The sequence below is a fragment of the Alosa sapidissima genome, chromosome 15, assembly GCF_018492685.1.
Source record: "Alosa sapidissima isolate fAloSap1 chromosome 15, fAloSap1.pri, whole genome shotgun sequence".
NCBI lineage: Eukaryota > Metazoa > Chordata > Actinopteri > Clupeiformes > Clupeidae > Alosa > Alosa sapidissima.
The window spans coordinates 20,479,330-20,503,415 of record NC_055971.1 but is presented as its reverse complement, the minus strand read 5'-3'; the positions used below and the strand labels follow the sequence as shown (position 1 = coordinate 20,503,415).

Sequence of the window (24,086 nt, the reverse complement as noted above, 5' to 3'; positions counted from 1 at the left end):
ACCAGGATGGATTTACATGAAGTGTCGTTGAGTTGTCATCATAGCTCACTGATAGAGGACATATCTGGACAGTCTCTCCTCTTGTAACAGTGGCTGTGGTGCAGTGTTGTTTTTGGGGGAATATAGCCAAGGTAGCTGAAAAATCCCCAGGCATAAAATGCCTTAAATAAAACAGGAAGCAGGTGATTCTTCCCCACAATCCTTAATACATGTGTAGCATTTTGGGGTAGACTCTAGAGTTAAAGGGTTGAGATTACAAATATATTCATAGGGTGCACTGCTGCTATAGAAAGGCAGGAGGAAAGGGTGAGCAAACATGGTGGACTCCTCTCCAGTGGCTTTTGGGATTGCCTCTGATTCCATTCCGTGGCCTGTATGAAGAGCCTGGCCGGTGATTTCTGGAGCTGGCTGTTCTCTGTTTCGTGGCTCAGATAGACCATTACTGTGATTTGTTGTCAGAGAAGTAGAATGATGCATCAGCCAGTCTGCTTGCTTTCGTTTCCAAAAGCATAATGGATCTTTTACTCTATGCCAAGACTGATGGACGTTTTTGTTTACCTCTTTTTTGTGAACTACAATAGTAACTGGAGTAGACAAATGACCACTGTACTTGCATTGCCGAGAATGGAAATGAAATGTTTTTCTGTTTTCTGTTTTTGATGATAATGTTGTTGTTATCACTGCTTTGAATGTTAGTTGGGAGTGGAATGGTCAAGAGACTTGTTTCTATGTTGACTGTCTTTCTTTTGCCATTTTTGTTTTTATTCTTGCCATACTACACACATGATGGAGGAAGTCAGATTGACATTAAACCTGTTAATGTTTTGCAAAGTGAATGTAGCCTTGGGTGTTTATTATACAGATTTTTCTGTGCCACTGCCAATGTTTTATGTGGACAATGTACAGCAAAGTAGTTGTTTAGAGTCGCTGATAAAATTCCTCTGCTCTGACACAACCATCTCCTCCGGTAATTTGCACCATAGTGGTGATAGTGTTCAGGATAGGCCCGGGCCTGGCAGTGGACAATAGTGATTATATGAGAGCAGAGATGGGGAAGGGGAAGGGGTGAGCAGACAGGACAGCGATGAAGAGCAAAGACCACCTGATTTTGTTCATTTAGAAAAATACAAGTCATTGATTGAATGTACTGTCGTGGTCCTCACTCCTCGACCTCCCAAGACACGTTTGCCATCATTTGAAACAGACCCTCAAGATGGCGCTCTCCCAAATGTCTCAGACAGTATAAACTGCTCTGGTTGCAGACCTGACGCTGCAGCTTTGGGTCTAGGCTACATCATTACAAATATATCCCTTCATTACAAATATATGGCCTACTTGGCTGATTACCCAATTATTCCAGTAGGTTTTCCAGTATTTTTTTCAGCAAACGTATCCCTGTCTTGTCTACAAATAGAAAATGTCCAACTCATTTGGATTTGTTTATAAAATATTCTACACTCTAAGTCTAGGATATTTTTGTACATTAAAAGATCAACCAAACATTGTTTTCCTTGCACCATTAGGAAGTCACACCATAACACTGGTAGTCTGTCTCAGATACTTCGGTCGGTAGGCTACACTTTAATGCAGTGCGCAGTGTGTAGTCCTTAGCTACAATTCACCCAATAAGCCTATAGCCAGTATGTTTTTTTCGGGTCCGGGAGGGGCCGCTCGAGCTTGAAATCTCCCGATAATAGTGTTCCATTTCCCCTGGTGCCTACTATACTTCCTTGTTTTAACAGGCGATGCGTCTCTGTGTGTGACTAGGCTATGCACGAACCTATCTAGAAATTATCTGGCTATTACGATTCAGCAAATGACCAACTGAGTCCACGATGCTGACATTGTGGTCTGGATGTGTGTGTTTTATCAGCGTTTTAACAGCTGTAGCAGTATCTGGTGAGTAGCCGTGATGGTGAAAGTTATTGTGGTGATTATGGTGAAATTAACAGGTGAGTGCATAAAGTTGAAGGATATTTTGATCATAGCAACGTCTGATTAGTCAACAAAACTAACCCAAAATAAACTGCATATCTCTACTTTTGCTCATAGGCCTGGTGACGGACCGTGGTAAAGTTGGTTTTATGATGGACGTTGGATATTCGACACATTTGGAAAATCTATTTAGCACTGACTACGAGGGTCGAGTTTGTGTCAAACCAACTTTAATGTGTTTAAACAAGGCCTGCCTATATTACACAAAGCTTCTTTTGTCCAAAAACCCATGTTTTAATTTTATGATTTTTTTATGCTGATAAAAGATTTCAATCTATTATGCGGCTTCACCTTTTGACTTACCCATACTAAAACACATCTCCTGAACTTGCCTTACTGCCCTTTCTAGTACACAAAGGGGGTCATTCCACGTCAGTTCAACCAGGGCCCACGCACTTAGGTCTCAAAAAATTCTGAAAAAATTACCAGGTGTACCTATGTTACCCAGGAGACACACTGCAAAATTACTCTTATGTAAGATCAATACTTTCCAAGATACAGCCAGTTTTACAGGGGGAGGGGGGTGTCGACTTTGTTCGGCCTCTTTTTTTGTCAAAGTTCACAAGCCCACAGCGCAAGAACTAAACCATGTAGGAGGCTCAAATTTGCATGCTGGTACATAAATAGGAATAGTATGTAGCAAAATCGTCATGTTTGGTCTGGATAATCCTGCAAGGTCATAGCTGTCCCTCAAAGTTGATACAAATTTTATTGGAGTTTTTGGCTGGGCTCTGTTTAAGCCTTCAGAAGACATATTTGTACTCAACATAGGCTCTTGATTTATTTTCCTTACTGAGATAAGTAGAAACACTCTATCAATGAAGCAATGAACAGAAAACAAATCCCTTCAGGGTCTGAACAGCAGACCTCACAAGTCTGAAAAATCATTTTGGTTATCATTTTCAGAGCACCCAAACACCTTGTGGGAATATACAAAGATTTTTTAAATATGTTTTTCTTTATTCTCCATGATCCCTTCTTTTTGAAAACACCAATTTGACTTGTGTTATGCAAATCTTTCTTTTTTTTTATTTTCCACCCTGAACATGGGCAAAATGCCCCATTGACATTAATATGTCATTATTAACATTAATATGTTTTATATCCCCCTGGTTGAATTGACGTGGAATGACCCAAAGCTTCTTTTTCCCTAAAACCTACTCTATTATGCGAATTGTGCGTTTTTGGACAAAATAAGCTTTGTGTACTATATAGAGCAGTAATCCGAGTGCATCAGATGTGTTTTGACATGGGTAGGTCAAAAGGGCAAGCCGCATAATAGATTTGAAACATTTAACATTAAAAATTGTATAAAATCAAAGAGTAGGTTTTAGGGAAAAAGAAGCTTTGTGTACTAGAAAGGGCAGTAAGGCGAGTTCAGGAGATGTGTTTTAGTATGGGTAAGTCAAAAGGTGAAGCCGCATAATAGATTGAAATCTTTTATCAGCATAAAAAAATCATAAAATCAAAACATTGGTTTTTGGACAAAAGAAGCTTTGTGTAATATAGGCAGGCCTTGTTTAAACACATTAAAGTTGGTTTGACACAAACTCGACCCTCGTAGTCAGTGAATAGATTTTTCGAATGTGTCGAATATCCAACGTCCAATATAAAACCAACTTTACCACGGTTGCTGACCGTATTTAGTTGTTTATTTCCAAAGTTGCTGACAAGTCTAGGCATACTGTTCATGGTAGCCTAATTCTTCACAAACTTGATCAGATCATTCAGATCGATATTCCTGTTAAGCTTTGTGGTAACTAGTCTGGAGGTGGGGGTAAGTTAGAAGGAGGTATGGGCTAAATGCTGCGAAAAAGCCAGCAGACATCAACGCGATCTGTTTCTCCTCCAGGTGAACTTCGTTTTGCATCGTATTATGGTAACCACATGGTTCTACACAAGGCTCCAGAGAGAGCCGTGATATGGGGCTATGGGACAAACAACACGACTGTTGTAGTCAACCTGACAGGGCTGTCCAACAGAAAGACATTCAGGAGTGCCGTGAGAGACGGTGAGTAACCTTCTCGCCCCCCATCCACGAAGGTTTACCAGCAAATTTAATAAGGGTATTTTTAAGCAGCCCATCGGTGGTTCTCAAAGCTGCTGTAACCTGCTCTACTGGTTTTACTTTCGGATTAGTGAGTCTGGCAATGTGCCAGTGGCAGTCGCAGGTCCGGTCTTACCTGCTGATCCAGTAACAGGTAGGTTGGGCAATGTCCCCTTAAAGGTGCTCTGAGCGGTAAACATTTGATTTTACCATGTACAAAAATAAATGTAGAATTTTCTACATAAAAATATAAAATATTATGTAGGCTATAGCCTATATGGCCTGATGAAAGTGGACAGCTAAGAGACATACTGGCTAGGCTACCGAAGTTGTGTGGAGGATCTGCTCCAAGAAAATCCTAAAAGACGGATAGACAGCAAATCTGAACACTGCTCAAAGATTGTCCGCCTTAAAAATCTTTGCACTGCTTGTGCACCAACAGAATATTGACGACAACTTGTCAAAAGTCCAACAATCGCAAAGCAGCATTGCCGTTTTGGTAAGCTAACCTACATTCCAGGACCAGATCAGCTTTCCCCAGCTGTTTTCAGACACTGTGCAGATCAACTGGCACCTGTCTTCACTGACATTTTCAGCACCTCTCTGCAGCAGTGTGTCGTTCCACAGTGTTAAAAAGCCTCTACCATCATTCTGGTCCCGAAGACAACATAAACAACTGGGCTTAACTACTTCGGGACCGTTGCCCTCACTTCAGTGGCTATGAAGGTGTTTGAACGTGTGGTAGGCCAGTGTTTCTCAAACTTTTTCAGACCAAGGCAAGGACCACTTAACCAATAAATAGAAACCTCACGGACCACCTAGCTAAAAAATAAAAAACAGTAGACCTACTTCAACAGTATATTACACAATAGACATACTCACTGAACAACCTTTCTTATTGTCTTGGCACCTTGCTTATTGTGTCAGAGGACTCATATGATTTAAACTAGCGTAGCTTACACAGTGTTGCAGAACTGTTTGGATTTACATACAAGTTGGTTCAATATTGCAAACAACTCATCTATATTATATTTTACCACGTCTGCCCGCGGACCACTTGGGATAGCTTGCGGACCACCAGTGGTCCCCGGACCATACTTTGAGAAACACTGTGGTAGGCTACTCTCCCATCTGCAAACCACAGTATCACCACTTATGGATCCCTACCAGTTTGCTTACCAGTCTAACAGATCTGTGGAAGAAGCCATTAACCTAGGAGTTCACTCTATAGACCCTTTCAACAATAAAAACAAAAACAATGCTTGAACGTTCTATTTGGGCCCCAATCTACTTCCTCTGCATTAACCCTTAAAGGTGTAGGTTTTTGAACATTCTAAGTTCCGCAACAATTGAAGGTTCTAAAATTCTATGTTGAATTCAATGAACCCAGATATTCTTTAGAACGTTCATTTCCCAACATTCCCGTCACACCGGTGTGACGGTACTCCTTTAAGGGTTAAGATAACATATGGAATGTTAAAAAGGAAGTCTTGTGGGGCCAACTATGGCCTATGCTTCAAATAATACACAGATATGGCCTCATTATGGCTTCTATGCAAGACCTGCTCAATAAAACAAGCGCCCTCTGTTTCATTTGTAGGTGACTATATCTAATTTAATTGTTGTTATGAACTGGATAGGCTATGTGATGATTCTGTGAATACTGGATATGGGGCCCCCGTTGTACAATGCCTGCATACCACAAATACTGCAATCATACAATCAATGAGAGCATGTGGTTATAAATTCTTTGATGCAACAGTTGCTTTTCTGGACCAGTGAGTGACATTTGGGTAATTTTCTGCGGCACACCTGATGATCTCTCACGGCACACTAGTGTGCCCCGGCACAGTGGTTGAAAAACACTGCTTTAGGTTACAAGCCATGAACACCAACTCAGCTCTGTGTCACTGGATACTGGACTTCCTGAGGAATAGAATTCAATCAGTCAAGGTCAACATCATGCCCTCTGACCCTCAACACTGGAGCGCCACAAGGCTGTGTGTTATCTCCTCTTCTGTTCTCCGTCTACACTAATGATATGAGATCTCACCATCACTCTGTCAAAGTATTGAAGTATGCAGATGACACCACTATCATCGGCCTCATTAGTGACAATGATGAGTCCCAGTACCACAAGGAGGTGAAATGGGCTATGATCTTGTGTACTGAAAATAAGCTCCATCTTAACACCTCAAAAACCAAAGAAGTGGTTGTGGACATGAGAAGGTGGCCTAACACCAAAGCCCCGTCTATTATATGTGAACAGCCTATAACCTTGACTGACTCCTTTACATTTCTTGGCTCACATATCAGCTTTGAAATGGGACATTAACACCACCCACCTTATCAAAAAGGCAAATCAGAGACTTTATTTCCTAAGACAACTGAAAAAGTTTAATGTCAACAAAACCCTTTTGGTGCTCTTCTACAAAGCCATCATTGAAAGCATAATTTCATATTCAATCACCGTCTGGTATGGGAGCTCAGAAAGTCGCACCAAGAGGAAATTAGAGAGAGTTGTCACCAAAGCCTCCAACATCACTGGTTGTGACCTTCTATCAGTCCACTCTCTGAACGCAGCTACAATCATCCTTTCCCCATCTATGTCTCACAGCAGTCACCAAGAACAAGGGTTGTGGGATGGACAGGTGTGAGATGTGGAAAACATATTGTGTCATCTTGTCTTTTTCTCACAAAATATATCAGTTTTTGTTAGATTATAGGCTACTGCATCCTGATTCCTAATCTAGCTGTTTGTAATAAACCCCACTAAGGTATAGGCATCAAGATATGGCGGTTTTCAATGGCTGAGCTACATGTGTACGTATAGGCCTTAATTAGGGCCTACCCATAAAACATGCTGTCTTTCATTATAGGTTACAGATGATAGCCGGTATTGTGATTGGTTGGCTTTAATTGACTAACGTTAGAAAGGGAGTTAAATCAGATGTTTCTCCATATTGAAGGCTTTTTGTGATTGATAATAATTAACAATTTGTAATTGTAGGTCATTGAAATTATATGTCATTGCATGTTTATATGCCATTTCTAAACCTACACTTTGTTTGGATGGGCACAGTTCACCCCTGCCCATGTCTACAGCCAGCCCTGTTAGGTGCATTATAAACTCTTATTGAATCGTTTCAGAAGTGCTGCAATCAAATCTTTCTTGATGCAGTAAATGCAGTTGTTTACTCACTTTCAAAAAAAATACATATCCATACAAAATACAAATCCATAACTGTTTAATCATGTCACCATCAGAGCAGCCACTGGTTGTGTTAAAATTCATATGTCATCATGTAAAGCCTGCCCTGTGCCAGCAATTGTGATTTGTGCCTGGTTTTTTGGAACGTTGGAAATGGGTGTCAATAGCCTCCTTGACAGACTTCACTTTCGTTGTTCCGTTGCTTTCAATACAACCCCAAACACCACCGCCGATAGGTTACAGTTTTGATCTATTTTTGTCAGCACCCCTCAATAAAAATCCATTGTTTATCGGATGTTTATGTCAGTTAAACCTTTCTGTGCTGGTGTGAGTGAGCAAGTTACAGAAAGTGACAATGCACTCATGTGGGTGCCTATGTGTGGGGGTCTGTTTTAATTTGGTTTTAGAATGCGTCTTGGGTGATCCGATCACAAGTTGTCTGCCGGACACATTGCTGTTTACACATGTATGCAAGTTTTACAGCTAGATGTTGCTGACCACTTGTTTAGATTCCGTTACTGCCAACGTCACAGTCATTAGAACTCCCATCATCCAGGATGAATCAGAACGCATTAGCGTTTACTGTACACTACAAGATAGTGGTCAAATGGCTCTATACATGTACTGTTTAGGTAGTATGTACCCAAGATGAAGTAACACACAGAATATGGACACTTTCAAGAGAGTTCCATTATCAGCATCATAGTTGGCCCCACAAGACTTCCTTTTTAACATTCCATATGTTATCTTAATGTAGAGGAAGTAGATTGGGGCCCAAATAGAACGTTCAAGCATTGTTTTTGTTTTTATTGATGAAAGGGTCTATAGTTTCAACCAACTTTCCCTCTTTCTTTCTCTGATGTCCCTTATAGGTATTTGGAGGGTGACCCTTGATCCTGTGAAGGCGGGAGGTCCTTACAACCTGAGCGCTGTGGAGAGGGGTGGGAGTGATGGCGAGGTCATGCTCACAGACGTGATGTTTGGGGATGTGTGGCTTTGTGGAGGACAGAGCAACATGGTCTTCACCGTCCATCAGGTCAGGACCCTTTCGTCTCGCCTGGTCTTACGGTAGTGAGACTTAACAACAATGAGTTCAGTTCAACTTCAGAACGGTTCAGAGTGGCCTGGAGATATTTGCACAAGAGGCTCAGAGCAACCTTGTATGGGCTGGCTTTAGGGAGGGTCAATGTATAGTGTGGTACACTGACTGACTATACAAAATGAAAGGATTACATTATTTTAACCCCCTAAAATGTTACCAACAATCTGTCAACGTGTGTCTTGGTTGTTAAATTAGATATATAACAGCTCAGCAGAGCTGGCCATGGCCTCAAAGTTCCCAGATGTGCGCCTCTTCCACGTTGCTCAGGAGACGAGTTTGGTTGAACTTACAGACCTGCCTGGAATCGCTGTGCCTTGGTCTGTGCCCACACCACGTAAGTAACGCACCCAGATTGTGAAGTGTGCATGTGGGGGGGGGGGATGTTGTACCACGCAGGAGAGATCGTTTTAAGCTTATTTAAGATGTGATTGCATGATGCCATACCCTTGGTCTGCTGCTGTGTTTTCGTTTTGCTGTAGATGTGGTTAGTTTGTGGTCTGGCCTACTGGCTGATCTCTTTGTGTGTCATGTGGTTGTCATGTGTTTCTCTGGCCAAATGCTCCACTATAAGTGGAAGTGTGAATGGCAAATTACTTATCTTTCAACAAATAACACATTGTTGACAGTAACCACAACCCCATAGAGGACTTTACACTATGCCTAAAATGAGTTGAATATGAGGAACTCACCTCCGTACTGGCGAGGTCACACCTTTCAAACTCAAGTTTTGGCCTTATAAAATGTTATCTTACCTATCATTAATTTGATCTTGAATTGCTCCTCATAATGTGAACGGCAGTCTGATCATGGATTCAGTACACTTTGTCACACCACACACAATCAGCCAAAAGTGCCAAGGTCCATTCATCTCTGCTGCAGAAGACACATGGCCCTAGCTTTTGCAAGCTCCACACAGGTGCAATGAGTACACTGGGCCTGAGCTTTGGCAAGCTTTTAGGATCTACTGTAGCTCAGACTGAAGCTTCCCCCTCCCCTTCTCGTTCACCGCACCTGCACTGGATCCAAACCTCCCCACTGTCGCTCATGTTGCTCATATCCACCAAAAAACGATGAATGTTTTTTCGGCTCTAGTAGCGACAGCATCACTCTACATTGCCAACATCCAACTATTTAAAACTATTCATATTAACTCATATCTTATATTCATATTAACTCCTCGCATTATCTTATAAACTGCCTATAACATTATCTTATATACTGCCTATAACATTATCTTATATGTGTTTTCCATCAATTTTAGTGACACTTTTGGCTGCCTTTCAGGTTACCTTAAACAGCAAATTTTGGTTCAGTGAAATGTTCTCTTTACAGGACATTTATCAGAGGGTCACAGCATGTATTCACAGCTATACTGTAATTTTCCGACTATTAACCAAGGTTTATACAATTATTTTTCAAATTTCCGACTACACAGAGGTAGCTATAAATAGGAATGTATTTATTTTGTTATCATCATTCTTCTTTCTTATTAAATCACAATCTGATTCAGATTCATTATAAAGTAATGTTTCATAAACTTTGGTTAATTCATGGGTGTGTTTTAATGTACTGTACCAGTGTGGTCAAAACACTGTTTTTTTTTCTTCAAAAAAATAAAATACAGGATATGGCTATGTGAGAGAGAGGCTTTGCAACCCCCAACTCACATTTAAGGGATGGGCGTGTCCAGAAAACTCCAGTGGTTGAAGGGTTGGCAGACAACAAATAGCTCTCGAGTTTTAAGTGATAAAGGTGCAGGTTTATTTACAGTGCGCAGGTGCAATATATGAAATAACAAACAAACAAAAATACTTTGGAAAAGAAAAGAAAACTGGCCATCATAGGCATTACCAACTCACACATTCAGCCTCGCAGCAAGCTGACGCAGTACTCTGCCATTCCAAACTACCTCTCCTTCCACTCTCTCTTTCTCCCTTAAATAGGCCTACCAATCAAAAGTGAATTGGTAGAGCTCACTATCCAACCGGGTGTAATAGATGAGGAATAACTATGGACCTTTTCCATACACATACATAACATATGACACAACACATAATTTTACCATACAAAGTACATAAATGGCCACACATATACTTTACATACAGACAGGGACTTTACATGCAACAATCAGAACAAATAATAAACTAATTAAACACACGCCAACTCACCACCCCCGCGCCAAACAACCCACTTTCCACTGTCCCGGGACAGTGAATAAGGAACTGGCTCCAATGCGGTTCGTGTTTCCCCAGGGGACCAGTATTCGGACGTACCCAGCAGAACGTTGGCAAACAAGATGCGTGAGTGTTGTGTATGTTTCAAAAGTGAGTTTATTGCTACTACGGAATGAACAATGGAGCTGAATCAGTGGGTACCTCACTGTTCGCTATGTATGTTGATAAATAAATGTAGTAGACTGAACTGACATGCATTGTGGTTGTTTTAAATGTAATGTTTGTAGCGGTCGCTAGCACGGTAGGCTTTGAAACGCCGCGGGTCGGTGTATGTGATGCACGTCGGGAACTGTATGCGTTTATCAGTGTATATGCTATGTGGGAGCTGCGTGTAGGGAATTAAGGCTCACTAACGGTGAGACCCGTGAAAGCGAGACCTTCGCTTTTCACATTTCCTCCGCCCTCGGAAGGCTCATCACTAGGGTGACGAGACAGGAAGTCTGCAACAGGGTTCTGTTTCCCTGCCCTGTACTGAACCTGAAATCTGAATGGCTGCATGGACAAAAACCATCGGGTTATGCGTGCATTGGAGTCTTTCATTTTTCCCAACCACTGCAATGCCCTATGGTCAGTTTCAAGTATAAAGTCTCTACCCAACAGGTAATACTTAAAAGTGTCCAAGGCCCATTTCACTGCCAGGCACTCCAGCTCCACCACAGAGTACCTGGTCTCACGGGGAAAGAGCTTACGGCTTATGTAAGCCACAGGCTTTTGCTGCTCCGCCTCCCCCTGTAGAAGAACCGCCCCCAGTCCGACTCCAGAGGCATCCGTCTGCACAGTAAACTGTCTCTCAAAGTCCGGACTCTGCAGCACGGGCTCACTGAGCAATGTCCTTTTTAAGTCCTGGAAAGCCCGTTCATGCACCTCCTCCCAACGGACCTGTACAGCACCCGCCTTTCGGGTCAGATCGGTGAGAGGTGCTGCTCGGGTAGCAAAGTTCGGGATGAACCTCCTGTACCACCCGGCAAGCCCCAAGAACGACCTTATGTCCTTTTTGGTCTGGGGTCGCGGACAGTCCCGGACAGCTTCGACCTTATCCTTTTGAGGCCTTATCACCCCACCTCCAAGAATGTGTCCAAGATACCTGACCTCCTGTTGAGCCAGGGCACATTTTTTTGGCTGGATTGTCAGCCCTGCATTGTGAATGCGCCGCAGCACCTCTGCCAAATGTTCCAGGTGCTCCTGCCAGGTGGCGCTATACACAACTATGTCGTCCAGATATGCCGCTGCAAAGGTACCAGTGCCCTCCAAGACCTGGTCCATTAGTCTTTGGAAGGTGGCTGGCGCCCCCTGCAGGCCAAAAGGCATAACCTTGAACTGGTACAGGCCTTGTGGGGTACGGAAGGCAGCGTATGGCTTAGCTCCCTCAGCCAACGGGACCTGCCAATAACCCTTACAAAGGTCCAAGGTAGAGATGAAGTGAGCCCTTCCAAGGCGCTCTATGAGGTCCTCAAGCCTCGGCATTGGGTACGCATCAAAATTTGACTGAGCATTGACCTGCCTGAAGTCAATGCAAAACCGAATGCTCCCATCTTTCTTTGGCACTAGGACTACTGGGCTGCTCCACCCACTGTAGGAGCGCTCAATGACCCCAAGCTGCTTCATCACCTCCAACTCCTCCTGGAGTGCAGGCAACAAGCGCTCAGGGATTCTGTACATCCTCTGTCTCACCGGCCGGGAGTCTTTCAAGAGGATGTCATGCTCCACCACCGAGGTACACCCCGGCTGCTCTGAAAACAGGCCCTCAGGCATGATGGCCTGCAATTCCAACACCTGCTCAGCAGTCAGGTGTGAGAGGTCCAACTCAGTGGCGGCGACACCCGAAGGGAAAAACTGCTCCGGAGTTTCCTCCTCCTCCACCACTGCTTGCACCATCAGCTGGTGGCTGAGCGGCAACTCCCGTTCATGCCACTCCTTGAGGAGATTGACGTGGAAGACTTGCTTTGTCTTCCGCCTCTCTGGCATCTCCAACTCGTAGGTCACCGGCCCCAGCTGACGTGTAATCCGATAGGGCCCCTGCCATCGGGCCAGAAGCTTGTTCTCTGACGTTGGCAAAAGCAAAAGAACCTGCTGTCCTGTCTTGAAGGTCCTCTGCCTTGCTGACTTGTCGTACCAGCGAGCTTGGGTCTGCTGGGCCTGCTGCATGTTCCCCTCCACAAGACTTGCCATCTCCTCCATTTTGTCCCGCATTCTGAGGACATAGGTGAGCAAGCTGTGGGTCTCGGCAGGCCTTGGCCTCACCCAGGCCTCCCGCAGTAAATCCAGAGGGCCCCTCACCTGGCGCCCGTACAAGAGTTCAAAGGGCGAGAACCCAGTAGAGGCTTGGGGCACCTCTCTGTAGGCGAAGAGGAGGTATGGAAGCCATTGGTCCCAGTCTTTGCCGTTGGCTGCAACAAATTTCCTCAGCATACTCTTCAACGTCCGGTTATACCTCTCCACCAGCCCATCAGTCTGAGGGTGGTAGGGAGTGGTCCGTATTCCCCTTATCCCCAGTAGACTGTACACTTGTCTGAGTGTTTTGGATAGGAATGCCGTGCCCTGGTCTGTGATGATCTCCTCTGGAATGCCTACCCTAGAGATCAACTGAAGCAAGACACGGGCAATCGCCCCAGCTGTGATCTTGCGCAAGGGGAAAGCTTCGGGGTATCGGGTAGCATAATCACACACAACCAGGATGAATCTGTGACCTGACTGCGTTCTCTCCAAGGGCCCTACTATGTCCATCGCTATTCGGCTGAATGGAATTCCAATAATGGGAAGTGATTGCAGAGGGGAAGGCTTAACCTTATGGCTGCTGGTTAGCTGACAGGTGGGACAAGATTTACCGTACTTTTGTACCTCACTGTATAGCCCTGGCCAATAGAACCGCCCAGCTATTCTCTCCAGGGTTTTAACATTACCCAGGTGTCCTGCCCATGGGATATCATGGCCTAAGGCCAGCACCTTGTCTCTGAGACCTTTTGGGACTACCAGCTGCTCAACACCGCCCCCTTCAGGTTGGTGGTACAATAGGCCCGCCCGGATAAAATAGTGTTCCCCAGATAAAGCTGTGGCTAGACCTGTCTTCTTGCCCTCTACCTCTGTCACTTTACTGAAAGGCTCAGTTAAAGACTCATCGTCTTTCTGCAGATCACCAAAGTTACTGGGAAGCTCTGACCAGTCTTTTCCTGTAACCTCTGGAACTGGTCCCTGCTCTCCCATCTTCTGCACGGTTCCCTGCAGTTTTTCTTGTCGCCTCTGTCTGCGACTCTTATGCACCTTGACACACTCAGGGGGGCTAATGTCAGCATGGCTATATGGCATGTCTAGTAGTGTTGTCATATCAGGAGTCTTCTCTGCCTCAGCCTGTGCTTGGGACCGTGTTACCACCATGCTAACTGGCTTGGAGGAATGCACCAGCTCCGGTAGTATCAGCACATCCTGCCCCAACACTACAGGATGGCTTAACCCCTTCACCACACCAGCCGTTAGACAATAGGCCTGTCCTCTGACCTCAAGATAAATCTCTGCCACAGGATAAACATGCTCGTCTCCATTGACACAGCAAACCCTTAGTTGCCCATTCCCCAGCTCATCTGACCTCTCTATCAGATGAGGCTGAACTAAGGTCTGTGTGCTGCCTGTGTCTAGGAGTGCCACTGTAGCTCGGCCATTCACCCTAACGGGGGTAGTTTGGAGTCTTCCAACATACTGTCCAGCTTCCTTACCAGGTCTAGGTACACTGCACATGCTTGCTCCCTTGGCTTTTCGGACGGGGCAGTCCCTAATCATGTGCCCTGCCTGATTACAAAAGTGACATATGACACTGGCTCTATTCAGGGGGGTTGTATGTGCTGGGGCCTGTCTAGGCTGTGAAGTGGAGGGAGCGGGGTAGGTTTGCCTAGGATGTGTGGTAGAGGGGGAAATGTAGGTCTGTGTGTCAGGTGTCCTACCCTGCCCAAAACCCTTAGGACCAACTCCACCACTGTATCCCCCAGACTTACCTCCGGCTGCAGGCCGGCTAAAGCTCTGGAACCAGAAGGTCTTTGGTCCTCGACGAGCACCCTGGAATGCCTCCACGAGCTCTGCAGCTTTCTGGCCTGTAGTCGGGTTGTGCTCCTTCACCCAAACACGCACCTCCGGAACCAGGGAACGCAGGTACTGCTCCAGGATGAAGATTTCTCCTATCTCCTCCACAGTCTTCCCTGCTGGTTTAATCCACTTTCGATAGAGGTCCTTCAGGCGATTGTATAACTCCCTAGGGGTCTCCCCTGGTCGGACTTCGGGATCTCGGAACCGTTGCCTGTAGATCTCCTCGTTGATCTCATACTTTGCTAGTATGGCCTCCTTAACATTACCATAGCCCATGGCCTCTACCATGTCCATAGCCACATAAGCAGCCCGAGCCCGCCCTGTGAGATAAGGCACCAGGTACACGGCCCAGTCGGTTCTCGGCCACCTATAGGCCATGGCCAGTCTCTCAAAGGTGGTGAGATATTGTTCAATGTCATCTCCTTCCTCTAGCCTAGGCACTGCTGCCCTGGTCCAAGCTGCTGGAGTCGGTGCGGCTGGGTCGGGTGCTGGATACTGTGGGGCTGCTGGAGGTGCCACTGGAATCTGTGGATCTGCTGGTGGGAACCAAGCATTGTCTGGCACCGGCTGCCTATGTCCATCATCGTCGCCCCTCCGTTCAGCCTCCAGCTCGTCTCTAAAGCTGTTCAGCTGGACTTGGACACTCCGCCACCTCTGCTCCTGCTTGAAGGCCTCGCGCTCCTGGGTCTGTAGGGACTTTGTGATGAGCTTATACAAAGAACCTAGGTCAAACGCCTCTGGTCCTCCTTCTGCTCCCTTCCCAGCTCCTGGCTCTCCTCCTTCGGTTCCGTCCTCACCATCATCACCGGATGGCTTCTCTTGCAGGCCCTCCTGGGCCAGCCGTCTGAACGACATTGCCTGCCTCGTCAGGTATCGTCTCTGGACTCCCTTCTTCTTCAGCTTCCCGGAGGGCGCCACTATCCCACCACTGCCACCAATTGTGAGAGAGAGGCTTTGCAACCCCCAACTCACATTTAAGGGATGGGCGTGTCCAGAAAACTCCAGTGGTTGAAGGGTTGGCAGACAACAAATAGCTCTCGAGTTTTAAGTGATAAAGGTGCAGGTTTATTTACAGTGCGCAGGTGCAATATATGAAATAACAAACAAACAAAAATACTTTGGAAAAGAAAAGAAAACTGGCCATCATAGGCATTACCAACTCACACATTCAGCCTCGCAGCAAGCTGACGCAGTACTCTGCCATTCCAAACTACCTCTCCTTCCACTCTCTCTTTCTCCCTTAAATAGGCCTACCAATCAAAAGTGAATTGGTAGAGCTCACTATCCAACCGGGTGTAATAGATGAGGAATAACTATGGACCTTTTCCATACACATACATAACATATGACACAACACATAATTTTACCATACAAAGTACATAAATGGCCACACATATACTTTACATACAGACAGGGACTTTACATGCAACAATCAGAACAAATAATAAACTAATTAAACACACGCCAACTCACCACCCCCGCGCCAAACAACCCACTTTCCACTGTCCCGGGACAGTGAATAAGGAACTGGCTCCAATGCGGTTCGTGTTTCCCCAGGGGACCAGTATTCGGACGTACCCAGCAGAACGTTGGCAAACAAGATGCGTGAGTGTTGTGTATGTTTCAAAAGTGAGTTTATTGCTACTACGGAATGAACAATGGAGCTGAATCAGTGGGTACCTCACTGTTCGCTATGTATGTTGATAAATAAATGTAGTAGACTGAACTGACATGCATTGTGGTTGTTTTAAATGTAATGTTTGTAGCGGTCGCTAGCACGGTAGGCTTTGAAACGCCGCGGGTCGGTGTATGTGATGCACGTCGGGAACTGTATGCGTTTATCAGTGTATATGCTATGTGGGAGCTGCGTGTAGGGAATTAAGGCTCACTAACGGTGAGACCCGTGAAAGCGAGACCTTCGCTTTTCACAGGCTAATACTCAGGCAATTACTGTAATACCCTTTCTCCAGAAATTGAGATCTGTCTGTCTCTCTCTCTCTCTCTCTCTCTCTCTCTCTCTCTCTCTGTGTGTTTGTTTGTGTGTGTGTGTGTGTGTATGACTTATAGAATTACTCACTCAATACTCTGCGGTCTGCTGGCTGTTTGGACGCTACCTGTACCAGACCTTGCATTACCCTATCGGCCTGGTGGAGTCGTGCTGGGGAGGGACACCCGTGGAGGTGTGGTCCTCCAGCAGACCCCTCCAGAATTGTGGAATTCCCCAGGCAACAGAGAGGTAACAATCCCTGAATAATACAAAAGCTCAGCATCAGCATCATTGACTGCGTTTACATGGACTTAGGCATCCCGGTTATGAGGATTATCCTGATTTTGATCATATTCAGCATATGGTGTTTACAGGAACACAGAGAAAACTGGTTATTAACATCCCTGTATACATGATGAATATTTGTTACCAACAATACAATTTTATTAGCTCATATTATCCCGGTTTAATGCAGTTGCGTTTGCATTAGAAACCTGTATAGGCCCCAGCCGTGACGCAACTGGCTGGGGCACCTACACCGTACGCCGGCGACCCAGGTTCGATTCCTGCCCCGTGGTCCTTTCCTGATCCCACCCCAACTCTCTCTCCCACTCACTTCCTGTCACTCTCCACTATCCTGTTGCATTAAAGGCATAAAAGCCCCCCCCCCCCAAAAAAAAAGAAAGAAACCTGTATAAAGTGTATACATGGAACAGTATCTAGCATAACCGGATTTCTCAGACCGGGATAAAGGCTTAGTAGACTAGCTCTCAGTGAATAGTGAATATCTTTTATTAAATGACATTATGTTGACCCCTCGTTTTGTTTGTTTTTTGTTGTTGTTACTTTTTGTTGATAGTTACAACGACTTCATAGAGGATAAACCAATCCCAATCCAAAACTCTGTGATGTGGAACGACTTCATAGGGGATGAACCAATCCCAACCCAAAACTCTGTGGCATGGAATGCCATGATCCACCCTCTGCTCAACATGACCATCACAGGTGCCATCTGGTATCAAGGTGAGGGCACCAAGGGTCAGCACCTGCATGAGGACAGGAGTCCAGCACGATCCTATAGGAGACTTTACCATTGTGCACTGTTATATGTAGATCTGCTCGTATTATATAGTCATGCCAGGTGCGATGTGCAGTATGTGATAATTAAAGTATGTGATAATTTCCTTGAGTGCAGTCAAGGCCTTGATTAATCTCAAAGGGTCCCTTTTACCACACACAGGTTAAGCCTACTCCTAGACTAAATGAAAAAACTGCAATGAAAATTTCCACTGAAAAAACTTTTAGTTTCTAGAGGACTAGGCTTAGTCCAGTTTAGTACAGACATAAATGCCTATCCAGTGGAAATAAAATAATGAAACTCCTTTCCCCCATCCTCCCACTCTCTGTCCTAGGTGAGAACAACCGTTACTACAACCGCGATAAGTACAACTGCACCTTCCCCAGCATGATCGACGACTGGAGGATGGCCTTCAACCAGGGCTCAGGGGGCCAGACTGCCCCAGACTTCCCCTTTGGATTTGTGCAGGTGGGTCTTGGGTATCAGGCTTTTCACTTGTAGACATTTTATAATTCCATGCATGCATTTTACATACGGACATATATCCACACAGTCACAGGCAATATTTATTACATGTCCTTCAGAAAAACTCTCTGTCTCACTACAGTATAGTTACATATAGCACCTTTCATATAGGCTTTGTGTATTCATGTCAGGCCTGGTGTTTACAGAAGCGACTAAAAATCTTAAATGTCTCAATATCTTTCAATCACTCAACCCTTTCTGCATTGCAATCATGATAACATGTAGTACAGATGTCGTATAACATATCAGTATCAGAACAGAAAACACTACTCACTATCCATAACTCCTGTTACACTCTTAAAACTCTTGTTATGTAACATGAAGTGTGACCCTTCTCCCGGTTCCACACCCAGCTGTGCACCGAAAGGCAGGATAATGTGCCGGACGGCTTCCCAGAGATCCGTTGGCATCAGACAGCCGACTTTGGCTATGTTCCTAATGAGCGCATGAAGCGGACCTTCATGGCCGTGGCCCTCGATTTAAATGACGCTGATTCACCTTGGGGCACGTAAGTATATGGAGTAGACATCCATCTTGTATAGGACAGCATTACAATAACTTGCACATATTCAATTAACATGCCTTCTAGTTGTACCAAAGTTCATAGTGTATTTTGCGATTTTCTTTCTTTTTTGTAGAGGTAGATCCCAAATTATCTTTTTACCATGTGACCCACTTTTTAAAAACATGTAAATTTCTCTCTGAGATGTCGAAATAAGATTTAGAGTTTGCTGGTATGTTAAAATACTCAAACACCATGAACTGCTTACAAGATTAATTTAAGTATATTCTTTCCCCTGACGTGGTTCCCTGAAAGCATCCACCCACGTTTCAAACAGGATGTGGCCTACAGATTGACCCTTGGTGCGCGGACGATTGCCTATGGCGAAAAGGGTATATCCTACCAGGGTCCCTTCCCAGGTTCTGTTTTTGTTAATGAGACCTACCTAATGCTCACTTACAATCAGAACGTCTCTGCCACCCCAGCCAAAGATACATTTGAGGTAAGTGTTCCACACTTGGAAGATGTTAGATTGGTCCATTACATGCACCTATAGATATAAACAGACCACTCTAGAACATTCACTGACTATGGAAAGCTGAAGTGCTATGTTGGGTTGGGGTAGATATTTCCCTTAGGCATAAAAACTTGGCTGAGAGTTGCAATTGGGTACGTATTCTTGTTAGGTTAAGAGACGCCGTTGCTAGGGGGTGGCTAGCTCTTTTAGGAATATGAATTCTGTTTCATGGGAGAAACTGAGATGCAAGATCTTTTAACCTTGTAGGCACCCAAAAGCAACACAACCTACAGGTATGCATGGCAGTGGTGGCACCAGTGCGATCTATGTGACAATTGTTTGACTGCAGCCACTCCAGATAAGTATGTTTGAAGGTGGAAAGAAATTAGCCCCCAGCCAAATACTGTTAGAATATGAAAGTGGCTGGTATAGTAAGGCAAGTTTATTTATTTATTTACTATAGATACATTGCATAGAGGTTTCCTATTACAGGAATAGAAAATGCCATAGGCTTACTGGGTCCTGGCATTTTCTCAAAACTACTGTCAGTAACTTTGTTTATGGCAGAGATGTATGTAACAGGGACCCCGAAAATGTCATACAACCATATTGCAATCAAAGTCAGTGATTTATTCCCTGCTGCTGCTAGCAGTATTTTCCACCGCACCTTTTGTGCTATGTGCCAGCTGAGAATATGAATTAAAAGGTTGTCACTGCTTAAGAGATCCTTCTGAATGGTGAGGGGGAGGCGGTGGAGGTGACCTACACTTTTTTGGTGCTGTAAAATGAATTTCCCTTGAATTTCCCCTGGGGATCAATAAAGTATCTATCTATCTATCTAAAAGTTGAGAAAACAGCTGAAGGTCTCAGCCTGTCTATTGGCTGGGGGATCTGATGGCTCTTGGGCTAGTAAAAAGCTGCATGGCTACTGGCAGTAACCTCTGCATTTTTGCAGGGAACGTCGTGTGCTGGGGTGGGGATGGTGATAGGTATTTAGGGGAATTGGGGTGGGATGTTGGTGTCTACATGTTCAAAGTCTCCATATGACTGCTGAGGTAGGTTGCTTCCAGCAGTCATTCCAGCAGTGTCCACAAGGGGTCAGGGGGGATATTCTTGTGTTAGCACTGGCTGGTTCTCTGTAGGTAGGTAGCTATCTCTATTTGTCTGCTGAGATCCCAGAGAGTTTGATGCCAGTGATTGGCTTTAAGTCATTTCAGCAGGGTCTGTACTGTTTTTGTGTCATTCCAGTACAGTACATAGCTGGAAATTGTTGAGCGAGCTGTTTTTGGTCCTCCAAGGTCTTCCTTTCAGTGGAGGCTACAGGGTGATTATCTGAGGACCCACAGCAGGGGGGGGTTCAGCATGCCTCTGTTTCAGCATGTGCAGTGTTTTGCTTAAGCTGAGTTGTTGATTTCATCAACTTGTTCCGTTTGTATGGCTACTGAGCACTTACCAGAGGTTCTGCTAAAGGTTGGCAGAAAAAATGTTGGGTGACTGAGAGAGAGGTGATAGTTTCCCCAATACAACTGTGTTCTGTGCTATTTGGTCTGAAATATTCTCTACGATTCCAGAAAAGGATAAAATTGTCATCCCAAGGTTCATCCCAACTAAAAAGCATGTTTTTGCAATGTTTTGCTAGATGTTTAAACTGAATAATGATAAATAATAAATAATAATTAATTATATTCATTCATTGTGTGCCATTAGATTATATACTGCTTGGTAATATTGCAGGTCATTTTGATCATTTTATGGAGTCAAATCACATTTCCAGACAATATTTACCACTTATGCAGTCTTCTGTCCCATAAACTTCAGACAAGCTTAAAGCTTCCAGTCGCTTCTGGTAACACTTCTGGGGAATGTTGAGGAGGAAAGCAGTGGTTTAGGGGTACCATGGCAATCAAAACAGAGACTGCACTCAACACTTATCAGGTGTTATAATCAAGTGGTTTAATGACAAACCTGGGTAAATTAATAGTGGTGAATCTAATAGTGGGCAGTCAGTACTCTCTCCACCCTCTCCATGTTTGAGTACTGACTGCCCACTACTGCTTTACTACTGTTTTACTACTGTTTTACTAATGTCCACAGCCTAATGTTTTTACTACTGTTTTACTGCTACACTGTTTTTCATGCTATATTAGCACACATGATCAATGGCTTCTGCTACAATACTGAATGGCTGTAACCCTATTACCTCAACCTGTTCTTGCACTGACATAGTTTTTTTTTCATAGTTTTTTATATTACCTTGTCTACATTATACTTTACTCTCCTATTTGTCCATATTATTTATTTATGCTGGTCTCTAGACCTTATTATTGCACTGTTCCACTGGTGGACTAATGTTGGACTACTTTTTGCACCTTCACCATGACACTCACTCTCTTGAGCACCTTACCATACACACAGAACTACAGGACTACTGTTGGACTACTTTTGACCTTCACCATGACACTCACTCTCTTGAGCACCTCACCATGCACACAGAACTACAGGCCCTGTCACTACAAGCATCTCATGCTTGATCACCCTCAAGCACACTGGATTTTTTACATTTAACTTATATAGTATATTTAGTTGTTAGTTTTTCTTATCTCCTACTGTCTCTATTGTACAGTGGAGTTTGGTTATATGCTTATACTTATATTTACCATTTCTGCTGTAAGTGCATGTTGTGTGTGATGTCTGTATGCTACTGAGACCCCCTGAATTTCCCCTTGGGGATCAATAAAGTATCTATCTATCTATCTATCTATCTATCTATCTAGGCCAGCCACATGACTCTTTTGTTCCAAAGTGTACCTCTAACCACGAGTTTACCCACCCAGGTCGGTCACTAAACCACACACTTGACCCCACCCATGCTTTTCCTCTGTCTCTGGCTTAGGTCTGTTGTTCCATGGAAAAGGTGCAGTGCAGTTCTGGGGATCGCTGGATCTGGATGTCTGCTCCCATGGTGCCACAGGGCCCTTCCACCGTGGCCATAAGCCTGTGGGGCTGCCGGGCCGAGCACGTGGCCTCCCTGCGCTACGCCTGGAAGGACTGGCCCTGTGACTTTAAGGCCTGCCCCGTCTACAGTGCTGATGGGGTCCTGCCCGCACCACCTTTCGTCCTGCACCGGTGGCCCTAGCAAGACAGAGTCACCGTGCCTTTACTCACAAAGTGTGGGGAGCAGCGGCAGCATTGATGCCTGATAATCAGTTGGCCTGAGTTTGAATCATACCTCACACTGTGAGTCCAAAGCGCTTTAGATACTTCCCCAAATCAGAAAGAGTTGGGACGTGTAAAATGCACAAAAAAAAAACAGAATGTGATAATCGTAAACTCATATTTAAATGCAGAAAGTATGCAGACAATATATCAAATGTTGAAAATTATATGTATTACTATTTAATTGAAAATATATGTTCATTTTGAATTTGATACCAGCAACACGTTTAAAAAAAAAGTTGGGATGGGGCCAAGAAAATGCTGGAAAAGTTGTGTAATGGTAAAGAAAATAAAGGAGGAATGTTTCACAACTAATTAGGGAATCTGGCAACATGATTGGGTATGAAAAAGAGCATCCCAGAAAGACTATTAGAAGTAAAGATGCAGAGGTATTCATCACTCTGTGTAAATGTATATGGACAAAAGATGAAACAATGTAATTATAATGCTTCTAAACATGAAATTGCGAAGTGTTTGGGGAGTTCATCATCTACAGTACATAATATCATTAAAATATTCAGAGAATATTTTATATATATTTTATGTATATTCAGAGAATATTTTATATACAGAGATAAATCTCTGTATAAAAACAAGGGACAGAGCTGAAAAACAATATTGGATGGCCGTGGTCTTTTGGACCTCAGATTGCACTGCATTAAAACCAGATCTGTGTCTGTAATGAAAATCTTTGTATGGGCTCAGGTAAACCTCTGATAACCATTGTCTATGAGCACAGTTTGATACTCAATTCACAAATGCTAGTGTAAACTTTACCATGCAAAAGAAGATATTGTATTTAGACGTGATGCAGAAATACCACTGTCTTATCTGGGCATGAGGGCCTATCCAAGTATCCAAACTCTCCAACTTGTTTTGGTGCTCAGTTCGCAACCCAACATCTATGACGGTGTGGAGGTGCATTAGTGCCTACAGCATGGGCATCTTGCACATCTGGCAAGGCACAATCAACTCTGAATGATGCAGCACAGGTGAAGCAGCACAGTGGTAAAAATGTCCCTGTCCCAACTTTTTTTTAAAACATATTGCTGGCATCAAATTCAAAATTAACATATATTTTCCATGAAATATCCATGATATGTTGTCTATGTCCTTTTTGTAGCTAAATTAATTAATTGCCGCTCCATCCGGCATCTTTTGTCTTTTTGTTATGTGTCTTGTTTGTGGAGCACTTTGGGTTGTGCATGTTAAATGTGCTTTAAAAATAAAACTGACTTGACTTGACTTGACTAAATATGGGTTTACAAGATTTGTATATTACCACATTCTGTTTTACATCCCATCTTTTTCTGATTTGGGTTTGTAAAAGCAGCTGTCAAATTACTCACTTTGATTTACTGTCACTTTACTGTTTATTTTTCAAATGGTTTACTGATTTACTGTATTTTCTTCTTGTACTTGATTGCCTTTGAATGCTGTTAGTTGACTGTTCTAAAGAAGTGGGTCTTACACTTTTAAGTCTCACAACCCCCTTTTCTCTAACCAGCGGAATTTGGTTTTAAAATGTTGTAAGATGGGCATTGAAAGTAGCCTGGATACCTGTCTGACTTCGCAGAGAGTCTGGCCTAGATCCATAGGCA

General features: G+C 44.0%; 2 protein-coding genes across 3 annotated transcripts in view; both read left to right on the top strand.

Moving 5' to 3' along the window:
* The first annotated feature begins 1,686 nt into the window (after window positions 1-1,686).
* LOC121683184 (sialate O-acetylesterase-like) lies at window positions 1,687-22,568 on the top strand. Of its 2 annotated transcripts, XM_042062708.1 has the most exons (11): window positions 1,687-1,899; window positions 3,848-4,006; window positions 8,126-8,289; window positions 8,551-8,689; window positions 16,728-16,896; window positions 17,507-17,670; window positions 18,060-18,193; window positions 18,604-18,758; window positions 19,068-19,254; window positions 22,163-22,406; window positions 22,466-22,568. In XM_042062708.1, exons 1-10 carry the CDS (start codon window positions 1,836-1,838, stop codon window positions 22,403-22,405), a joined length of 1,578 nt encoding a protein of 525 aa, XP_041918642.1. In that variant the 5' UTR covers window positions 1,687-1,835; the 3' UTR covers window position 22,406; window positions 22,466-22,568. The 2 variants fall into 2 exon arrangements, with proteins under 2 accessions (XP_041918642.1, XP_041918641.1); XM_042062707.1 differs by having other exon boundaries at window positions 1,688-1,899; window positions 22,163-22,568.
* LOC121683185 (sialate O-acetylesterase-like) overlaps window positions 14,192-24,086 on the top strand; it is a 39,048-nt gene continuing 29,153 nt past the window's right edge. The window contains exon 1 of the mRNA XM_042062709.1: window positions 14,192-14,196. The gene's annotated coding sequence lies outside the window, so the exon portion shown is untranslated. The remainder of the gene's footprint in view (window positions 14,197-24,086) is intronic.

What these genes read in the sequence shown, in the direction of transcription:
- LOC121683184 (XM_042062708.1), top strand. Translation starts at nt 1,836, where the DNA reads ATGCTGACATTGTGGTCTGGATGTGTGTGTTTTATCAGCGTTTTAACA. An exon ending in TGGTCTTCACCGTCCATCAG is followed by an intron (nt 8,290 to 8,550) that starts GTCAGGACCCTT and finishes TTGTTAAATTAG; the next exon opens with ATATATAACAGCTCAGCAGA. An exon ending in AGGTGCCATCTGGTATCAAG is followed by an intron (nt 17,671 to 18,059) that starts GTGAGGGCACCA and finishes TCTCTGTCCTAG; the next exon opens with GTGAGAACAACCGTTACTAC.